Source organism: Salmo salar, chromosome 20 (assembly GCF_965601325.2).
Source record: "Salmo salar chromosome 20, fSalSal1, whole genome shotgun sequence".
NCBI lineage: Eukaryota > Metazoa > Chordata > Actinopteri > Salmoniformes > Salmonidae > Salmo > Salmo salar.
Genome location: NC_138310.1, coordinates 24344986 through 24364035, shown reverse-complemented (window position 1 = coordinate 24364035; position 19050 = coordinate 24344986). Strand labels below are relative to the sequence as shown.

Genomic DNA, 19050 nt, shown 5'->3' with positions numbered 1-19050 from the left:
ATTCAGGCCAAAGACTTCAATCTTAGTTTCATCAGACCACAGAATCTTGTTTCTCATGGTCTGAGTCCTTTAGGTGCCTTCTGACAAACTCCAAGTGGGCTGTCATGTGCCTTTTACTGAGGAGTGGCTTCCGTCTGGCCACTCTACCATAAAGGCCTGATTGGTCGAGTGCTGCAGAGATAGTTGTCCTTCTGGAAGGTGCTTCCATCTCCACAGAGGAACTCTGGAGCTCTGTCAGAGTGACCATCGGATTCTTGGTCACCTCCCTGACCAAGGCCCTTCTCACCCGATTGCCCAGTTTGGCTGGGCGGCCAGCTCTAGGAAGAGTCTTGGTGGTTCCAAACTTCTTCCATTTAAGAATGATGGAGGCCGGTGTGTTCTTGGGGACCTTCAATGCTACAGACATTTTTTGGTGCCCTTCCCCAGATCTGTGCCTTGACACAATCCTGTCTTGGATCTCCACAGACAATTCCTTTGACCTCATGGCTTGGTTTTTGCTCTGACATGCATTGTAAACTGTGGGACCTTATATAGGCAGGTGTGTGCCTTTCCATATCATGTTCAATCAATTGAATTTACCACGGGTGGACTCCAATCAAGTTGTTGAAACATCTCAAGAATGATCAATGGAAACAGGATGAACCTGATCTCAATTTGGAGTCTCATAGCAAAGTGTCTGAATACTTACATAAATATGGTATTTATGTTGTTTTTTTTTATACATTTGCAAAACATTCTGAAAAACTGTTTTCGTTTGTCATTATGTGGTATTGTGTGTAGATTGATGTAGATTAATCCATTTTAGAATAAGGCTGTAATGTAACAAAATTTGGAAAAGGTCAAGGGGTCTGAATACTTTCTGAATGCACTGTATATTGCCTCAAACACACTGAAATGGCATTTTATTTTCACACGACTCAGAAGTCACCTTTCAGTGTAAATGAAAGCTTTTCCTGTCTGTTCTAAACTATTTGAAATGTCAAAAACGGCCAAATTTGCTCTCCTTGGTTGCTTTGCAGTTTAAAAAAATAAATAAAATCAGACTGCAATTTCATCATGATCTTTGTGTCAAAAGGACACTTTTATTTAGTCAACACAGCTCCATCCTGTTCACTCCCCAAGCAATGGGCTGAGACACATGGCAAATCACGTGCTTACTCAGCTAATCTCAACTCATCTCTAGTTTCAGTGGAAAAAGGAGTACACTAAAAGCTACCTAATCTTTGTGTTTTTGCAAACTTTGAGTAATGTAGTAGGCTATGATTACACAAAGAATGAGGGTTGGTAAAGCTTTCCCTGGAACTTAACATTGAAGCTGACCTTTTAGCAGTGATGCCACTTCATCAACAAGATACAGTGGGCAGCTGAGCCAGCATTGGCCCAAGGATGCTAGGGAGTTGGGTGGGCAGTCAGTTAGGAAATGATCAGTCTGCAGCATTGTGTTTCATTATTCCTCTATTGAATATTTGGTGCAAGTTTTTTATAATATATGTGATAGAAATGAAAATAATCTAATAATGAGATGAAGTTACTAATTTTGAGTAATCTATTGCTGTACCTTATTTGTCATGCCCTCCTTTTGGGTTTCTTCACAATCACATACACATTAAAATAGTTTCATCATTCGTTATGTTTATTTTTAGATAACAAATCAATGAGTGATCAGGTTTTTCTCTGCAGGTAAAATATTTCCATAACTGTAGTGATACAAATCATTAAAATCCAGACAGAAAATATTTACACAAGAAGCAACCTATTATCACACAGTCAAACTCTCATTTCATTTAGTAAGTTCACCATTCATAATATGATCATTCTATGTGTTGGCAACAGGTGGCGCTTAACTCAATAAAAACCATTGCCTATATTTGAAATGATACACAGTACGAATTATAACTCCCTTTTTATTTAACATTGTATTTATTTTTCTGTAATTGTAGTTGGATATCTACTGAAGTGATGATAATGTTCAATAGGCTGTGATAATGGTCATTGTCGCATACAGAAGATTTCTACCTTGTGTCTGTTGTATGGGAACCCTGTTTGACAATGTCACCCAGGAATAAAAGTGTAGGTGTGTGTGCGTGCACGCACATGTGTGTTGACTATTAGAGCAGAGGGAGGGGCATGATGAAACACAAAATGTCACTTTGATGATTTGTAACTATGGAATGATGATAGATTTGAGATTTTACTGACTCTCAAATCACATTAAAAAAAAACATACACATTGACCAGGAGGTATCATAAGAATGATGCTCTTAATTTTCCAGGATATTGTCCATGCACGCACATTTCGAGATCTTGTGCTGTGTTGAAATTAAATGTTTTGGTAAAATGTTATATATTTTTTCAAACATTGTAACAATTGAAAGGCTTTCAAGGTGTAAAAAAAAATACATTCAGTTAGGGTTATCATTTTATATAGGCTAATATAAAGTATTTTCCCATAGCCGTGGCCCCTCTCCAAACATACCAACGTGATGATGTGCCACGATCACCGAAGTTTGCTGGCAAATGCACTAGCCCGGAGCACGGCTAGGGGAGCGAATCACTGCCCCAGAATCAAGACATTGTGGAGAGGCTGAGCTCTGATTTTAAACCCGCCCTCCGGAGAGATCTCATTTCCCCCAAAACCTCCCATTTTCTCTCTCTCTCTTTCTGTCCCTCTCGTTCCTCTTGTTCTTTACCTCTTATTTCTCGTCTTTTGCTGTACCCCTCACTCACGAATCATGGATCTCACAACGAGATGTTTGTTTCTTCTATCCTGCCTTTGCATGATATCGGCGATCGATTTAGAAGCAATAGAAACAAGCTACTATGTGGAGCCCACTGCCACCTCAGATGTGATCGACTATAAGGATCCCTGTAAAGCTGGTAAGCTTTTGGAATGCTATTTATCTAATATTTATGTGGACCTAAAACATGCCACGAAATGCTTTTATGTGTTTGGAAGTGAGGGAAATGCATTTGGAGATGACAGCGGTGAATCGAGTTTTAAAATAGATTTTTTTTATGATTCTTTATTTTTTACCTATTGTCATAGTTTTTCTGATTTACACATGATTGAGCATAGTAACATACTGTTGGCATAACTCATGGTGGAAAGATGGCACTCGTGGATATAAACCGAGGACATCAATGTAATTTCTCAGGGTACATTTTTCAAAGCATGGAAAAAAAAGTTTGGAATTTTTACTGGAAGAACATAATGGAAAATGCTATTTGTTTTAAAGTTTCGCCATATCTTTATCTATAGTTAAGAGTATATTTAATGTATGATCTGTCTGTGTAGTTGTCAAAAAGATGGCATTTTTAGAATAGCCTATTTAATCAAATGTATAGCCTAACTTGGAAGATTTATTTGGATAGCACCAAATCATCACCCATTGAACTGTCGGTTGAAATGATTCAAATCCTTGCCGATGTTACATTTACTTAGGCTATGTAGGCCTTGGTCGTGAAGAAAAACACTGCATTCTACTATGTTATTATGAGGCTCTTGTGTTCCCCACCTGGTTTTGTCATTGCGCAAAATGACGTGCATTTACTTCACCGGCTGTTCACGCGACCACTGAAAACAAGCGGCTGGAGATTGGGGTGTTGTATGCTACATATGGGGTGTATTCATTACGCCATTTCTGTTGGAAAACATTTCACCGTTTACTCCAAACGAGAAACGTTTTGCAACGAATCCGAGAATTTCTATTGGACAAATTCAGGTAGGTCCCGCCCATTTTCGTTCTGTTTGGCTCATAGTGAATACACCCCTGATCTATTTCATCCTCATGTATGAATGATCTCCACTTCTGACCCCTCGTAAAACCCATTAGACCCATATTGTATGTGTTCTTCTAATTATATGTTGGCTGTTATCTGCAAGTTTCTTTTGACATTGCACTCATCATCATGGGTCTTCTTCTCCCATAGCCAAGGTTGAAGGGGTCTTTATTCATAATCCAGACAATAAGTGTAGCCTAATTAAACTCAATTAATTCATTTGGATTAGCTACATCCAGTTCTGTTGAAGTATCGGATTGCACCATCCCCTGTCTAGCTGATGTCTCCAAATATAAAGTCAACATTCATAACAGAATAGGCCTATATTTTGTATAGAAGAGGATATCTCAGTTGTCATCGTAATAAACACTGTGCTGTGAATTCACTGTATCTCCTAGTGTCTTTGGGGAATTCTGAGAGATTTTTTTCCTCATCTGGTGAATACATTTATGTTACAGATTGAGACATGGCTCCTCTTAGAAATTACCCCTTTGGAAGTTCTCCCTGGTACTTAAATGTTTTGGTGCTTGTATATGTCTCATTCTCGCTTGTCAGCATCATGCAGGGGATGGAGATGTGGGCAATTCCATGGTAAACAGAGTGATGGCACAAACAGCACAAACCGTCTTTCTTTTACCAAACTTTGCATCTGCCCTGTTCTTCAGGTAAATGTGCTTTTGTAAAATGTTCAGCGGAAATTGTTAAAAGAAGTCCTCGTGCATAGAGTTGTATGGTTTGTTTAACTTTTCAATCAGTGGTTTTTGTTTAACATACATTTTAAAGAGTCTCAGCATCCTTCTGTTACAGTGGAATTGACCATGTGTAAAGTCTTACTCTTATTCAGGTCCTTGTCAATTCAGTCCTCCGTCACCTCCTCTTCCTCTCTCCTCAGTCCAGTGGCCTGGATTATTTGTCCTATTTTTGTAATGAGAAGAAGCTGAGTTGAGCATTCCATAGAAGACCATATACAAGCCACTCGAAATTGCTGCAGAGGCAGATTATAATTCAAGTGGCAGACTATAATTCAAGTGGCGTGTTGCAGTACAGAATGCATCACACAAACACTGCTCATATTTCATGTAGCTTGTTTATACTCCTCTTGTACATAGTAAGGAGTGATGTGTTTTTTTTTTTGGGGGGGGGGGTTCAAGAGGTTGCTTCCTCTCCTCTACTCTCAACTCTCTACATAGATCTGTTTAGAGGAGCAACCCTTATGTAAATCATCAGTATCTGTCATCTCAGTGGTCAGGACAAATTGTTATATTTCACTTGTAAATAGTAGGATAACTGACACATGACTAGGGTTGCAAAATTCAGGCAACTTTCAATAAATTCCCTGGTTTTCCCAAAATCCCGGTTGGAGGTAACCCGGAGTCAGAAGGGAATAAGCAGGAAATCCAGAATCTTCCAACCAGGATTTCTAAAAAGCCAGGGAATTTATTGAAAGCCCTACACGTGACTTCAGGTAAGGAGCCCCCCAGAAGCAGGGTCAATCGATCAGTACAAGTGCTCCAAAGTCGTATTCCTAAATGTAAAAAATGATGTCTTCAAATATGGATTATATGTATAGGCTGGAATTGAGGATGCAAAAATGAACAAAGATGTAATTTGCAGTGTTTGCTATGGATCAAGGTCCATGGTGTCCATTTGTAGCTTGCCGCTTATCCCGTTGACCTAACATGATGTCTTTCATTTGTCTAGAGAGAGCAAATGACCAAAACAAGCAAGCTCTGTAGTATATTTAGGCAGGGACTCTAAATCACGAGCTGTAGCAATCAAATGTGAAGAAATAATTACTTATTTTAGTAATGATGATATACCATTCCCATCATCATTATGAACAGAGTGTTATTATGTTCAATGTTACCCCTGGGCATTGTTTAGGACAGGTGGTGGCGAGACCGTTGCAAGAATAACTCCCACCCACGTCCAGCCTCTCAGAGCCCCCTCTCCCCTCCTCAATCCCAGCTCTCCCAGCTCTTTCCACCTGCTCCTTCAGCATGCTCTACATTTGTTAAATAATCCAAGGGATGGCTGATGTTGACCCGGATCCAACTTTTGTACTCTTTTTCCCAAAGATATGCTGCACGTGTGATTCAGCCCTATTTCATCTCACTCAAACGTCTTCACTCAATGACTCGCTCTCTGACTCACTCTCTCACTCACTAGTTTACTTGTTCACAATGCTAGCGCGCAAAAGGTGACAACCACTGTCAGCAATCAAAACTGCTGTTGTGTTCCTTCACTCACTTGGCCTCGTGCCTGTATAGATATCTACTCTTATTTCCCCTTAAGGACACCATTGCATTGAGTCAATTTGATGGCTGTCTGCTGGTCAAGGTTAGCTTTAGATCAATACAATGGACAGTGTGCTTTCCAGCTGACAAGATTAAACGATAAATTAAACAAATCATTTAACTTTAGGTTCACTTGAGCAAAATATAATTGCTAACATTCATATAGAATTTATATGGGGAAAAGCCATTTAAAGCTGATAGTTAAATGATGGAAAACCTCCAACCTTGGTAGCATCCCAGAAACTCATTTAAGACTGTAAGAACCCATTGAGATTAGATCCACTCACTTTCAATATAAAACATGGATGAGAGCAAGTCACGCTCAATGTCTTCTCTATTTAAATAATGATAGATCTTCAACAGAGCAGAAACTGAGTTGACATTTGATTATGGATTATAATGGGGTAGATGACTTAATCTACCAAGGAGCGTCTTGCAAGGGTTGTCTCCTGAATTTTAAATCGTATCCTAATTTGTATTCTGACATCAGTCTGCGGGCTTGCCCTGTGTTTGAGCTCCTCTACTCTAAGCATTACCAAGAGACATCTGCTGTGTAGCCTATAGGGAGGGAGAGGAGGATACCAGCCTCAAGCAACCCCCTGCCCTCGCTTATGCAAGTGGTTTTCCGTCTCCCCCAGCCCCTCTCCTCTCCCCTCTGACTGGCTCTGGCAGTTCCCACAGACTGTAGGTCATTCACACCATGCCAAGGCAGAGCTGCTGGAAGGTGGAGGGCAGGCTGGGCAGACTGGCCACACCAGCGTAAGGTGAGTGCAGCCCATTCACAGGGTCTTGGCAGCTTATACCGGGGCTGTTTACTGGCCCTGAGAATTGCATGTGTGCATATAACCCAAGCCTTTAATCATTCCCGCCTTTACTTGTGCATTTGGCTATGAGCTAGTCTCTGACTTGATAATAAACACAGGATTATGGGGTGATGAGGGATGGTTCGAAGGCAGGCAGCCGTCTGATGCCTTTTATCATCTGACAAGTTTAGTTCGATAATTCCCTGATTTATTTCAGGTGTCCTCAGTTGTTGAGAGTATGACCCAGAGGGAGCTTGTTGCTTGCAGCTTGAGGCCCTGTTCTCTTGCCAGACATGGAGAGCTCACATGTCTGGGTTCAAATTATATAACTTTATATAACTCACAATGCAAAATGTGATCCTAGCGTGTATAGTAATTCTCAAACAGATAGTGAAGTGTGAATGGTTATTCTCAAACAGATGTAGTTACTAGTGCGATTGACAGTAAGAACCAGATGTTTGTCATTGGGGGCGCATCTTTGAGGGGTGATTCTATTAGTCAGCAAAAAAGCAGTAGGAATGTCAGTATTGTTGTAGAAATGTTTTACTCATAGTATGGCTTGATAATGGCTGTTATATGGTTTGTTGATTTACTTCTAAACTTTACATCTCTATTTCATTATTTAGTTCATATTGGGACCTGCCCCTAGAAAGCTCTGACCCATTATCATTACAAGGCAAATAGTTATCTAAAGGGTAAGCAGCCATGTATGGAAGATGAAATGTATACAAACCAGCCCACACACAATGTAGTTTACATCAACAGGTTTGCTGCTGTAGTTTTCAGGTGATTAGGGTGCCATAATGTGAGTGCATTTGTGGGGAGTGGGACAATTTGTCAGCGCTAAGAAATAACAAATGCCGTGGGAGTGCTCATTTAAATGACTCAAAGCACGCCCAATTAAGCAACAATAATGAGATGCTAAACAAGCAAAAGGGGGACTTCTTTACAATTCAGTCCCATTTGTCATTCAGTTGGACTATTCATTTGAGCTTCATTACTGTTCATCTGGATATAGTATTGTTTCCCCAACCTGTAGTTTGTTAGAAGTCTCTCATTTGATTTTGAACATTATTTTTTATTCATGGGATATTTTAATAGGGTTTGAAGTCTATTTGTGACTCAATGCATCTTTAAGCATATCTCAGCTTGACTAATGAATTCAAGTCATATCTTAAGCAACTCTTCTCTAATCTCAGATCTGTACCTTATGTAGCTAGCGCTCTTGACTAGCAATGCATTGCCAAGATGTGGCAGATTAGTGATAACAGATGTAATGTGTTGCAATGGTTACATGATCATGGAACTCTATAATGATTATTGAAAATGCTATGGATAAACAGTTTGGAAGTTATTGGAGAACACTGTCAGTCAACATTAAGCTTACATTTTAGACATGGATAAATATGGGAAATTAGATCTAGCTAATGGGCCTGATGGAGTATGAAATGCATAAATTGAGACAGGTTCTGGACGTGTGGCTCTCCAGCTGAAGCTGTCTTCATGGTGTCAGTAATAGGACTCAGTGGGGTGGCAGTAACTCTGGCCTGATCTCTGCAGTGGTGCCTGATGAGACTTCTAGGCTTTTATTGGAGTATTATCCCCCTTGAATCTGGGGCTTTAGCTTGAGGCTTCTCCGGAACTTCTCTCCTAATTACACCTTAGTTATCTTTGAAATGAGTATACAAGTTGAGTTTGTTCTCCTGCCTTGGGCTGAAATTGCAGTGTGAGGAAATGTCAAGATAAGCATTTGTTTAAGATTAACAGCTGGAGTTGTTTTTACAGGAAAGGGGCATAATATTTACAATACTCCCACCCATAATTCCACCAACCAGCTCTTACTGGAGTTATAAGCTTTTCATAGATTGTAAGATGCTGTTGCCTCGCTATTCATGATGCTTGGATGCTTTCTTTGTTTTTTTCTCTCAGGCATTTTAAAGATACAGTATACTCGTTGTACCTCCTGTTGCTGTATCTCCCTGTTGTCTCACTTTAGCCAGTATGTGTGGAGTCAGGTAGGGTTTGCAGGCACATAATGAAACCTGAAAAGTGATACTTGTACTGACATCAGATGGTAATCATCTTAACTCAATACAGTATTGGCTTCCATTGGAATTCAAATGCAAAGTTTGTTAAAGAACACATTCACTGTGAAAGGCGTCGCCATGTCATTGTAATGCATTTCAAGCGCACGTCAGCAGTTTTTTTCTTTTCTTCCACCCCTCATCTCAGGGTCTTCGATGGGAAAATAAATGTTTTCTTCAGGGAAACTGAGTCCTACAGATGTCTTTAGGTCTTAGCCTCACGTTGCCAGCACTGTGGTCCTGCTGATCAAACTTTCCTTTGTGTGACAGTGGTGTTAATTTTTAGATGATGTAGCAGATGTGGTGCCCTGGCAGTCACACAGGGACAATCGCCGGTAAAGAGTGTCAGTCAGTCATGGTGTGTGTCTGCCACTAAGGAGGCCATGTCCTGGGAATTCCCTGAATCAAGTGGTGTTTAATTTAATAGAGATCTTCTGCGTAATCTTACAGGACACAGATTGATGGGGGTGGTCTGAGATTAAAGGGATTATGATGGTTAAGATTATCTAAAGAGACATTCCTTCCAGCTATGGGGGAGGGGGCAGCCTGCTTACATTGACTAGACATAACATAGTCAACTTAAATCCGAGACACTGAAATTAGTGTGACATGTTAAATGTAGTATGGTTACATAAGACAGAAGTTTACTTAACGGTGCACTATGCAGAAATCGCTCTGCCATTTCCTGTTTGCTAAGATTCTAATACTTTGCCTAATTTCAGTTTGTGACAAAACAGAGAATCACAGTGATCTAAACCACTGTGAAATATATTTTCAATTACAAAAAATATTGTATTTTCAGCTTTTTAATGCTGGTGTTAAAAATCGAAAGTAAAAGAAGCTAAAATGAAACTTAAGAACGGGAAGCATAGAATTGGCACACAGAACAGATTTACTGCTTCTTACACTTGCTTTCAATGAGAATCTACATTTACATTTTAGTCATTTAGCAGACGCTCTTATCCAGAGCGACTTACAGTAGTGAATGCATACATTTCAATTCATTTTTTTTTTTTCCCCCCGTACTGGCCCCCCGTGGGAATCAAACCCACAACCCTGGCGTTGCAAACACCATGCTTTACCAACTGAGCCACAGGGAGGCTGGTAGATCTATAACTCATACTTCTATGTAAGTTGCATATTGCAGCTTTAAATCAAAAACAAAAGGAGGGTGGTTGGTCGGGGTGGGATGGGTCAACGTATAACATGAACGTCTAGCAACCCAAAAGTTGTGTGTTCGAATATCATCACGGACAACTTTTGCATTTTAGCTAGTTAGCAACTTTGCAATTACATACTCCTTGGCATGTTAGCTAACCCTAACCTTAACCCTTTAACCTAACTCTTAACCCTAACCTTTACCCTAACCGTTAGCCTAGCTAACGTTAGCCACAACAAATTGGAATTCGTAACATATCATACATATTGCAAATTCGTAACATATCATGTGAATTATAATACGTAACATATACAAAATGGATGATGGACATCCACAAATGAATACATACCATACAAATTGTAACATATATCATACTAAATGGAGGGAGACAGATTAGCATTTACTATGTTAAGTCTACCCCTGAGTCCAGGTTGCAGCGGAGGGTCAAAGTGTAACACACAAAGTGCAATCAATCAAATGTTTCATCAAAGGCCGTTTTTATCTTCACAGTATGTCCACATGAAAACCATCTTTGTCCCAGCCACCGAGCGTGTCGCGTTGATGAAAATGCCTGTTGTGTGTTTTCCTATCATAGATGTTTATGTTAGGACACTGAAAACCATATCATCTAACAACTGGAATGAAACTATCTATCAGAGCGGAAATTATCTAATTGTTCATCTTTTAAATTCCTGTTGATATTAATACCATGCCTGCAGCTGTTGTCATTTAGTTAATGAATGTTGCTGGAAAGAGAGAGTGGCAGCAGTGCTATGCTCAATAATGATCTGCTCCCATCTGCCACTCTCTCTCTCTCTCTTTCTCTCTCTCTCTCTCTCTCTCTCTCTCTCTCTCTCTCTCTCTGGGTTTGAATCTACACTACTAGTCTTTCTCTGCTTAGTCTGTTTTGACAGGGGTGCACATACAGTGGGGTTTCTCAGTTTAAAAAACAACTGGCCAGTGCAATGGCTGCCATCCTGTCCTCTGCCCGGTGCCCCATATTGAAGATTCCAGAGATTCAGTCTGTGTCCGTGGATAATTCAAGCCAGGAGACAATGGGATTAATTTTCAATCCCTGCGAGACTTTCCTTAAACCTGCAGCTTCTCCAGGACGACTGGGAAGCCTGGGGAAATGAGACCTAATGCCGCAGGGGCTGTGCATTTGCTCATTTCAATCTTCACTGTTGTCAGGGAACAATTATAGGCTGGATTAAGAGCTTGTCCCCAGAATGTTTTGTGGATGAGTGGGTGTCCGCCATGGACGAAGAATACATTAGCTCTCTGTGTAGGGCAGTGGGGTGGGGGTAGGGGTAGGGGTACAATCCTGCACCTTGTTGTGTGGTTAGTTCTAGCATTAGGCCAGTAAATCACTGCTAATAACTGAGTGCAGTATTACTATAGCATTAAGAATTAGGTAAAGCAGGGTAACTCTTCAAATTGCAGCTGCATTTTCATCTTCCACTGTGTTAAAGGAAAGAGTACTTTGCAAATTATTTTGGACATACCCCTCTTAGTGCTCACTGTCCTCTCTGTGACATCAGCCCCAAATTTATGTTGGTTTTGTCCAAGTGCTTGTCTGTTCTCTCATCCTTTTAATGCTGTCAGTCAGTTCTAGGAATCAAATGTAAGAAGTAAGACAGTTTGTATCCATTGCATACTGTATGGACAGCTGGTAGCTAGCGATGATCAGATATACTCTTGGCACAGAGTTTCTGTATTAGTGCTGATTAGGAATAGTCTGTTTAGTGTTTCGGGGATTTGGTCACACACAGCAGTTTTAGTGTTTTTCTGAGTGCAAATTTGAGGATCCCTTTGACTTCTGGTATTTCAAACCTGCCCGCAGAGCTCTGAGCGTGCCCTATCTTGCAGGCAGAGATCTACATATTTTCTTATTGCTGTCATTAGCCTGTAATCCTGCCTAGCCCCACCGCTCTACAACATGCCCTCTCTGACCCTCTCTGTTGCTTGTGGGAGACTGGCTGCATCTCAGCCAGCTACATACTGTTTCAATAATTCTCCTCTGGTGGATAAGGGATACAAGCCAACATTTTTTTCCTCTATTGTTTTCTTTGTCTTCCTTTCTCTTTGAGATAATCACACACCACTATCTGACTGTTATCAAGGGCTGGGTCAATGATAGCTCAGTTATAAAAGAGCTTTGTCTTAGATGCTTTTGTAGTGTTCTAAAAACAACTATACACGCTGAACATATGCTTTCACTTTGATTCCTAGACCACAGTTTGTCAGTTCCTAGTTGTCCATCTTTCACTATTGCACTTGATTTTCAACAACTCTGGGTAATTCTTGGGGTAACCTACTTTCACGCTCAAATTGTGAACACGCAGTAGTCAGTACCATATTCACTCCAGCCACAGCAGATAACTCCATTAGGTCTGACTTGATCTATCTCTTGCTACTCTGCCTCCTATCCCCAAGGAGTAGAACCCTCACACACAGTGAAAACATGTTTGCAAAGGATAATCTTTCTCCCTCCTCCTCACATTCTCCTCCCCACAGGGTTATGAGGTGGGCAGTGAGGCTTTATGCCCTCCTCACATTCTCCTCCCCACAGGGTTATGAGGTGGGCAGTGAGGCTTTATGCCCTCCTCACATTCTCTTCCCCACAGGGTTATGAGGTGGGCAGTGAGGCTTTATGCCCACCTCCTCCCCTTCCTCCTGCTCTCATCTTCCTGTTCAGACATGGATTACCCTGCCACCCCTTTTCTCTTCCGCCTTCCTTCCCTCCCTTCCTCCACCCCTTCACTCCACTCCTTCACAAAGAACAGGCTGTAAATCCAGCAAACGTGCTGGTGTTGAAAGCTTGTAAAACAGAGCGGCGTGTCTCTGTGGAGAGGACTCCTACCCTAACTGCTACAGAAATAGGGCATTTTAGAAAAGAATCCCATAAAGCATATTCCTCATAAAGGGTGACATTTTGGTTATTTTTCCTTCTCCTTGGCCTCATTTAAAAACCTATTACTTGTTCAAGGTGCCCCATATACAGTATCGAGGCAGCAACTCGCAGTATTAGGTCTGCTTGAGGACTAATTAACAGTAGAAGAATATCAGGACATGACATTTTCCCTCAGTTCTCTTAGTGGCAACTGGATTGACCCAGCACATCTGGGGTATGCTGCTCTAAAAGCTTTTGAATGTCGCTCTTATTAATTGATTTCATATGTCCTCCATTGAATGTCATACAGATATGTTCCATCCCATGATAATATGATTTATTTAGCTTGGAGCTTATAGAGCTCTGAGATTCAGACCGCACTCCTCTCCTGTTATTCAAACATTCACATAACTGCTGTTTCACAACTCTGTGTGTCTGTTTGAGAGCGAGGGAGAGAGGGCTAAAGAGAGGGGCGGGATTGTGTTTGGTTGTGTGCGTGTGTATCAATGTCTAGCTTTTTCACCCTTGGTTTGAATGGCTGTCTATGTGATCCACGTGGTTTGTCTGACTGCAGAGCAGGAAACCCTTGAGGCTAATGGACGGTGCAAAATGATGTCCAATATTGTGAAAACACCTTAAATATGTCTGATATGCTTTCTCTCTCGGTGTCTGTTTCAGCTGCCTTTTGGGGAGACATTGCTCTGGATGAGGAGGACATGCGCATGTTTAAGGTGGACCGGGTTATAAACATGGTCCAGCGGACCGTCCAGACCTTCAATCAGACAACCACAGGTGAGCAAGAGCTGTGAGGCTGACCCAGTCATGGTCATTGAGACTATAAGCCTATGGCACTAGGCCTGAGTCTAAAGCTTGCATTTTCTTATAAACGTGCCTGTCACCAGTTCTAAAAGTCTGACTCCATTTATTATGCATGTGCTATTATATAGTGCTGACTAAAATGTCTCCTTAAAGGAAAACTCCACCTAAAAACATTTAGTATTTGTTTCATTAGTCCATTGTTGATATAGTCTCAAAAGGTTTTGCTTGTCAGCAATCAAGTTGTCAAGATATGTACCAAAACCTTCAAAATTCGGCCCGTATGAAGCATTTTGTATCATATGATGCTGCATTTTGCATTATTCTGTATTTTGAAAGTTACATATCTTGACAACTTGATTGCTGACATGAAAAACATTTTGGTACTAAATTAACAATGGACTAATGAAACAAATACCAAATGATAGTTTTGGGGTGGAATTGTCATTTAATGACACAATACTAACAATTCCAAGAAAAAAGCTTTAATACAGTTAAATAGTTCCCACATTTTCCCACCTCAAGGCCAATTATAAAAGGAGGCTTTGCAACTCTGTGCATCAGTGCATCTGCCAGGAAGATGTGCACTATGCATGAACCACTCAGCACCACGTGATGGCTCGGCTCCAACACTTGGTTGGCCATGACACCTGTTATAAACTAACAGCATGTTTATCACCAGCACTCTCAAAGTGTTTATGAAGGCTCTTTAGAAAATGCTCAACAGGAGTTATAAAGCACTCTTCATTGTCGTTATTATCTCTTTACCATTTAGGAACAGCTGAAAAGTGGTAGTCTCAAATGTTTAAGTTTCTCATGGTCTGTATTTTATGGTCTGTGTGAACTGAACTGTCAATTCACATAACAGGTCACTTTCTCACTCAATAATATCTGTTACGGCCCATTCTAGATTCCACAAAAAGGTGGTTGGTTTTTACCATGTTCTCACCGTAGTTTAACTTTTTGATTATGATTATATTGTATAAACTTCATCTTTGGCTGGGTTTTGTGAATGACAGGGTCTTCTGCCAATGAGACCAGTCGAAACATAGCGGTGCCAAACCGGCAAGGATCACACCGCAGGAAAAGGGCAGCAACCTCCAGGCCTGAGAGGGTGTGGCCAGAAGGTGTCATTCCCTATGTCATCAGTGGGAACTTCAGTGGTAAGTCCCACATCATCACTGATGTTTACTTTCCCTATGGTTCTCATATGAGCCCTATAATATAGTTCCCTACTAAAAGGTGGCAGCTGGTGTCTGTTCAGCATACTTGCATTCACAGTACCTACATTAAAATGAATGTCTTTGCAGCTATTGTACATAAAACATTTGATTAACTTTACTTGGGATCAATTTGGCAGTGGATCTAGAACTACGAGCAAGCTGTCAGCATTGGTACAGTATTTTATCCTCCTTTTTACGTGTGTCTTATGTTCGTCAGCCTCACTGATCTCCCTTCTTCCCGTCACATTCAGGCAGCCAGCGGGCGATATTCCGCCAGGCCATGCGTCACTGGGAGAAGCACACCTGTGTGACCTTTATGGAGAGGACAACAGAGGAGAGCTACATTGTGTTCACCTACCGGCCATGTGGGTGAGTCCATGGAGGTCTAGGCTCGCATCCCTCAGGAAGGAAGTCTAACTGGTCAGCCTGCTCACACGTGACACTCCTTTATCCACACAGCCATAATGATTTATCGCTTAAGTACTTTTCCTTACCTCTCCTCCATCGGCCTTTAGTGCTTGCTCATCCCCTCTGTCTGCATGAATTGTGGTAATTGCAGCCCCTTGCAAGTCCTGGGAAAGACGGCCATTCAGGCCCGAGAAATACTTGCTGTGCCTCATAGTCCTGATTCATCTTTCACTGAGCACATGTGTTTTTTTTGAATGGCATCCAAGGGAGACCTCCTCAGCTTTATCATAAGCTTTATCATAACCTGCCAGCTTTTATTCCGTGTGATATAGTTGGTCCTTTTCCCAGCTATGCATGTTTTTAAGTTCAAATGAGTTTACACAAAAACTGTAGCAGCGTTGATGGTGTTACATTCTGACTCTGTGCACACACAGTACATCAGTTACCAAGAAGAGCATATTAAAGTGCGGATATGGAACATAAACTGCCCTTTTTCCACCCAGCTGTTGATAGCCATTTTTTTCCTGGTAACTGGCCTCCAGAGTAACAGGGATGACATTATCCACGCAGGCGGCTGCGGTTAGCAGTGGGAATGCCTGAGCTCTGGGCTGGCCTGCTGCATATTCAGCAGGCCCCATCTGTCCTGTGCAAAGTTCAAGACCCATCTCAGGAGAGCCTGGCTGGGTTCATAGTAATTAGAGAGAGGCTGGTTGGCCCACAGGGGCGCGGTGTGTGCCCATGGACCGGGCTCCCACACTGAGCCTTTCATGTCAGGGAGGGAGAGAAAGAGCCCTGCAGTCTGCAGCCAGCCTTTACGGTCACACACTGTAACCCTCCATCTACAGTGAAGCACGCATCAATGAATATCACCACTGTATTCGATCCCGGGCTGTGTCACAGCCGGCTGCGACCGGGAGACCCATGAGGCGGCACACAATTGGCCCAGCGTCGTCCGGCTAGAGGAGGGTTTGGCCGGCTGAGATGTCCTTGTCCCATCGCGCTCTAGCGACTCCTTGTGGCAGGCCGGGCGCATGCATGCTGACCGCGGTTGCCAGCTGTACAGTGTTTTCTCCGACATGTTGGTGTGGCTGGCTTCCGTGTTAAGCGAGCAGTGTGTCAAAAAGCAGTGCGGCTTGGCGGGGTCGTGTTTCGGAGGATGCGCGGCTCTCAACCTTTGACTCTCCAGAGTCCACACGGGAGTTGCATCGATGAGACAAGACTGTAACAACCAATTCGATATCACAAAATTGGGAGAGAAAGTGGTAAAAAGTACAAAAATAAGAGATGCCAGTTGAACCACAAACTGTTGCAGTCAGACCCTGCGTCTCTCTACGAACAGGGATTCCTTCCCTTGACTTATTCGTTATTTGTTCACTGCCTCTGGTTTACACTTGCATGTTTGTGGAAGTAAAGCTCTATATATCCGGTGTAACACGAAGTTCACAAAGTTCTTGTTACATGATTGATCTGTAGACATAAATGTAGCACTTAGATAGTACCATGGTAAGCAAGATGGCCCCTCTTGCGCTAACACTGTCATCTTTGTGTCTTCTATGTAGCCAGTTACCACAGTCTTGGGCACTAGCTTGTTACCTTGCCTGTTGACCTGTCCCTGATCTGTGTTCTGTGTGTTGGAACCTGCAGGTGCTGTTCCTATGTGGGCCGCAGGGGTGGCGGTCCACAGGCCATCTCCATTGGAAAGAACTGTGACAAGTTTGGAATAGTGGTTCATGAGCTTGGCCATGTGATTGGTTTCTGGCACGAGCACACCCGGCCCGACAGAGACGAACATGTCAGCATCATCAGGGACAACATCCAGCCAGGTAAGACAACTGTGGATGGAACAGCCCACTCATCTAACATGGAGAGATGTCATATGAGATCAGCTTATTTTATGGCTCGATGATGAGACCATCACATGATTCTGTGATGAACATAGTTTTCCCTTTCTAGGTGATAGCCACTCACTTTTGCCATTCAGTTTGCTGGTACAGTATTTGAGGTAGGGGTAGGTTTCAGCTTCTGTTTTCTTGCTTCTATTCACAGGACAGGAGTATAACTTCTTGAAGATGGAGCCAGGGGAGGTGGACTCTATGGGAGAAGTGTATGACTTTGACAGCATCATGCACTATGCCAGGAATACATTCTCAAGGTAGGAACTGGGCTAAGGTCCACTTCATACACAGCAGAACAGACATCATAGAAACCAGTTGCAATCTAGGTCAGAGAGCAGATTCCCAGACTATGTAACTTTTGCTCTCTTAATGTTTCTCTCCATATCTGTTCTATGTTACTGCTGGAAGTTTGATCTCTTCATAGTTGGGGCTGTGGCGGTCAGGACATTTTGTAAGCCGGTTATTGTCATGCAAATGCTCACCTTTGGAACATCCAATTTTTTTAAGTCTAATAAATCCATTTATTATACACCATCATTATTTATTTTAAGCAGGTCTAAAGAAACTGTATTTCAGAAGAACCGAATATTAGTCTGCCTATTGTATGTTATCTGGCTATGCTCAATGACATAGGCTGTAGGCTTGTTCATTTAGCAGACAAGATATGCTTATATGTCCCGTGCCATTATTTAATTTTATATTCTACAATTTTAGAAAGGATATTTCTACCATTCTGGAGCGTGTGCGCATATGAAGTGGCTATGTTGAGCTTAAAAGTTAGAATTTGAAATAGGTCCTATACGCTAGATTTAGAGTTACACTGAAAGTATGTGGACACCCCTTCAAATGAATGGATTTGGCTATTACATCCATTGCTGACAAGTGTATAAAATCGAGCACACAGCCAAGCAATCTTGGTAAACAAACATTGGCAGTAGAATGGCCTGTACTGAAGAGCTCAGTGACTTTCAACGTGGCACCGTCATAGGATGCTACCTTTCCAACAAGTTCGTCAAATATCTGCCTTGCTAGAGCTGCCCCAGTCAACCGTACGTGCTGTTATTGTGAAGTGGAAATGTCTAGGAGCAACAATGGCTCAGCCGCGAAGTGGTAGGCCACACAAGATCACAGAACGGGACTGCCGAGTCCTGAAGCGCGTAGCTGTCCTCGGTTTGAACATTCACTAGCGAGTTCCAATCTGCCTCTGGAAGCAACGACATCACAAGAACTGTCCATTTCCATGGCCGAGCAGCCGCACTTTAACCTAAGTTCACCATGCACAATGCCAAGCAGTCCAACGGACGAATCTGGGTTTGGCGAGTGCCAGTAGAACACTACCTGTCCGAATGCATAGTGCCAAGTGTAAAGTTTGGTGGAGGAGGAATAATGGTCTGGGGCTGTTTTTCATGGTTCGGGCTAGGACCCTTAGTTCCAGTGAAGGGAAATCTTAATGCTACAGCATACAATGACATTCTAGATGATTCTGTGCTTCCAACTTTGTGGCAACTGTTAGGGGAAGGCCCTTTCAGCATGACAATGCCCCCGTGCACAAAGCGAGGTCCATACAGAATGTCACGGATCCCTCCGTAACTGTCATTAAGCACACCTGGTCCCCGTTCCCATTGATTAATAATTGTATAAGTGTGCCCTTTGTTCACCATTATCCTGTCGATTATTGTTACAATGTCCGTA

General features: G+C 42.1%; 1 protein-coding gene across 1 annotated transcript in view; it reads left to right on the top strand.

The window, feature by feature from the left end:
* The first annotated feature begins 2620 nt into the window (after positions 1-2620).
* Positions 2621-19050, top strand: part of LOC106579847 (bone morphogenetic protein 1) — a 55832-nt gene continuing 39402 nt past the window's right edge. The window contains exons 1-6 of the mRNA XM_014160135.3: positions 2621-2877; positions 13695-13808; positions 14852-14995; positions 15307-15424; positions 17108-17286; positions 17510-17615. Coding sequence (XP_014015610.1) covers positions 2733-2877; positions 13695-13808; positions 14852-14995; positions 15307-15424; positions 17108-17286; positions 17510-17615 — 806 coding nt within the window. The 5' untranslated portion in view covers positions 2621-2732. The remainder of the gene's footprint in view (positions 2878-13694; positions 13809-14851; positions 14996-15306; positions 15425-17107; positions 17287-17509; positions 17616-19050) is intronic.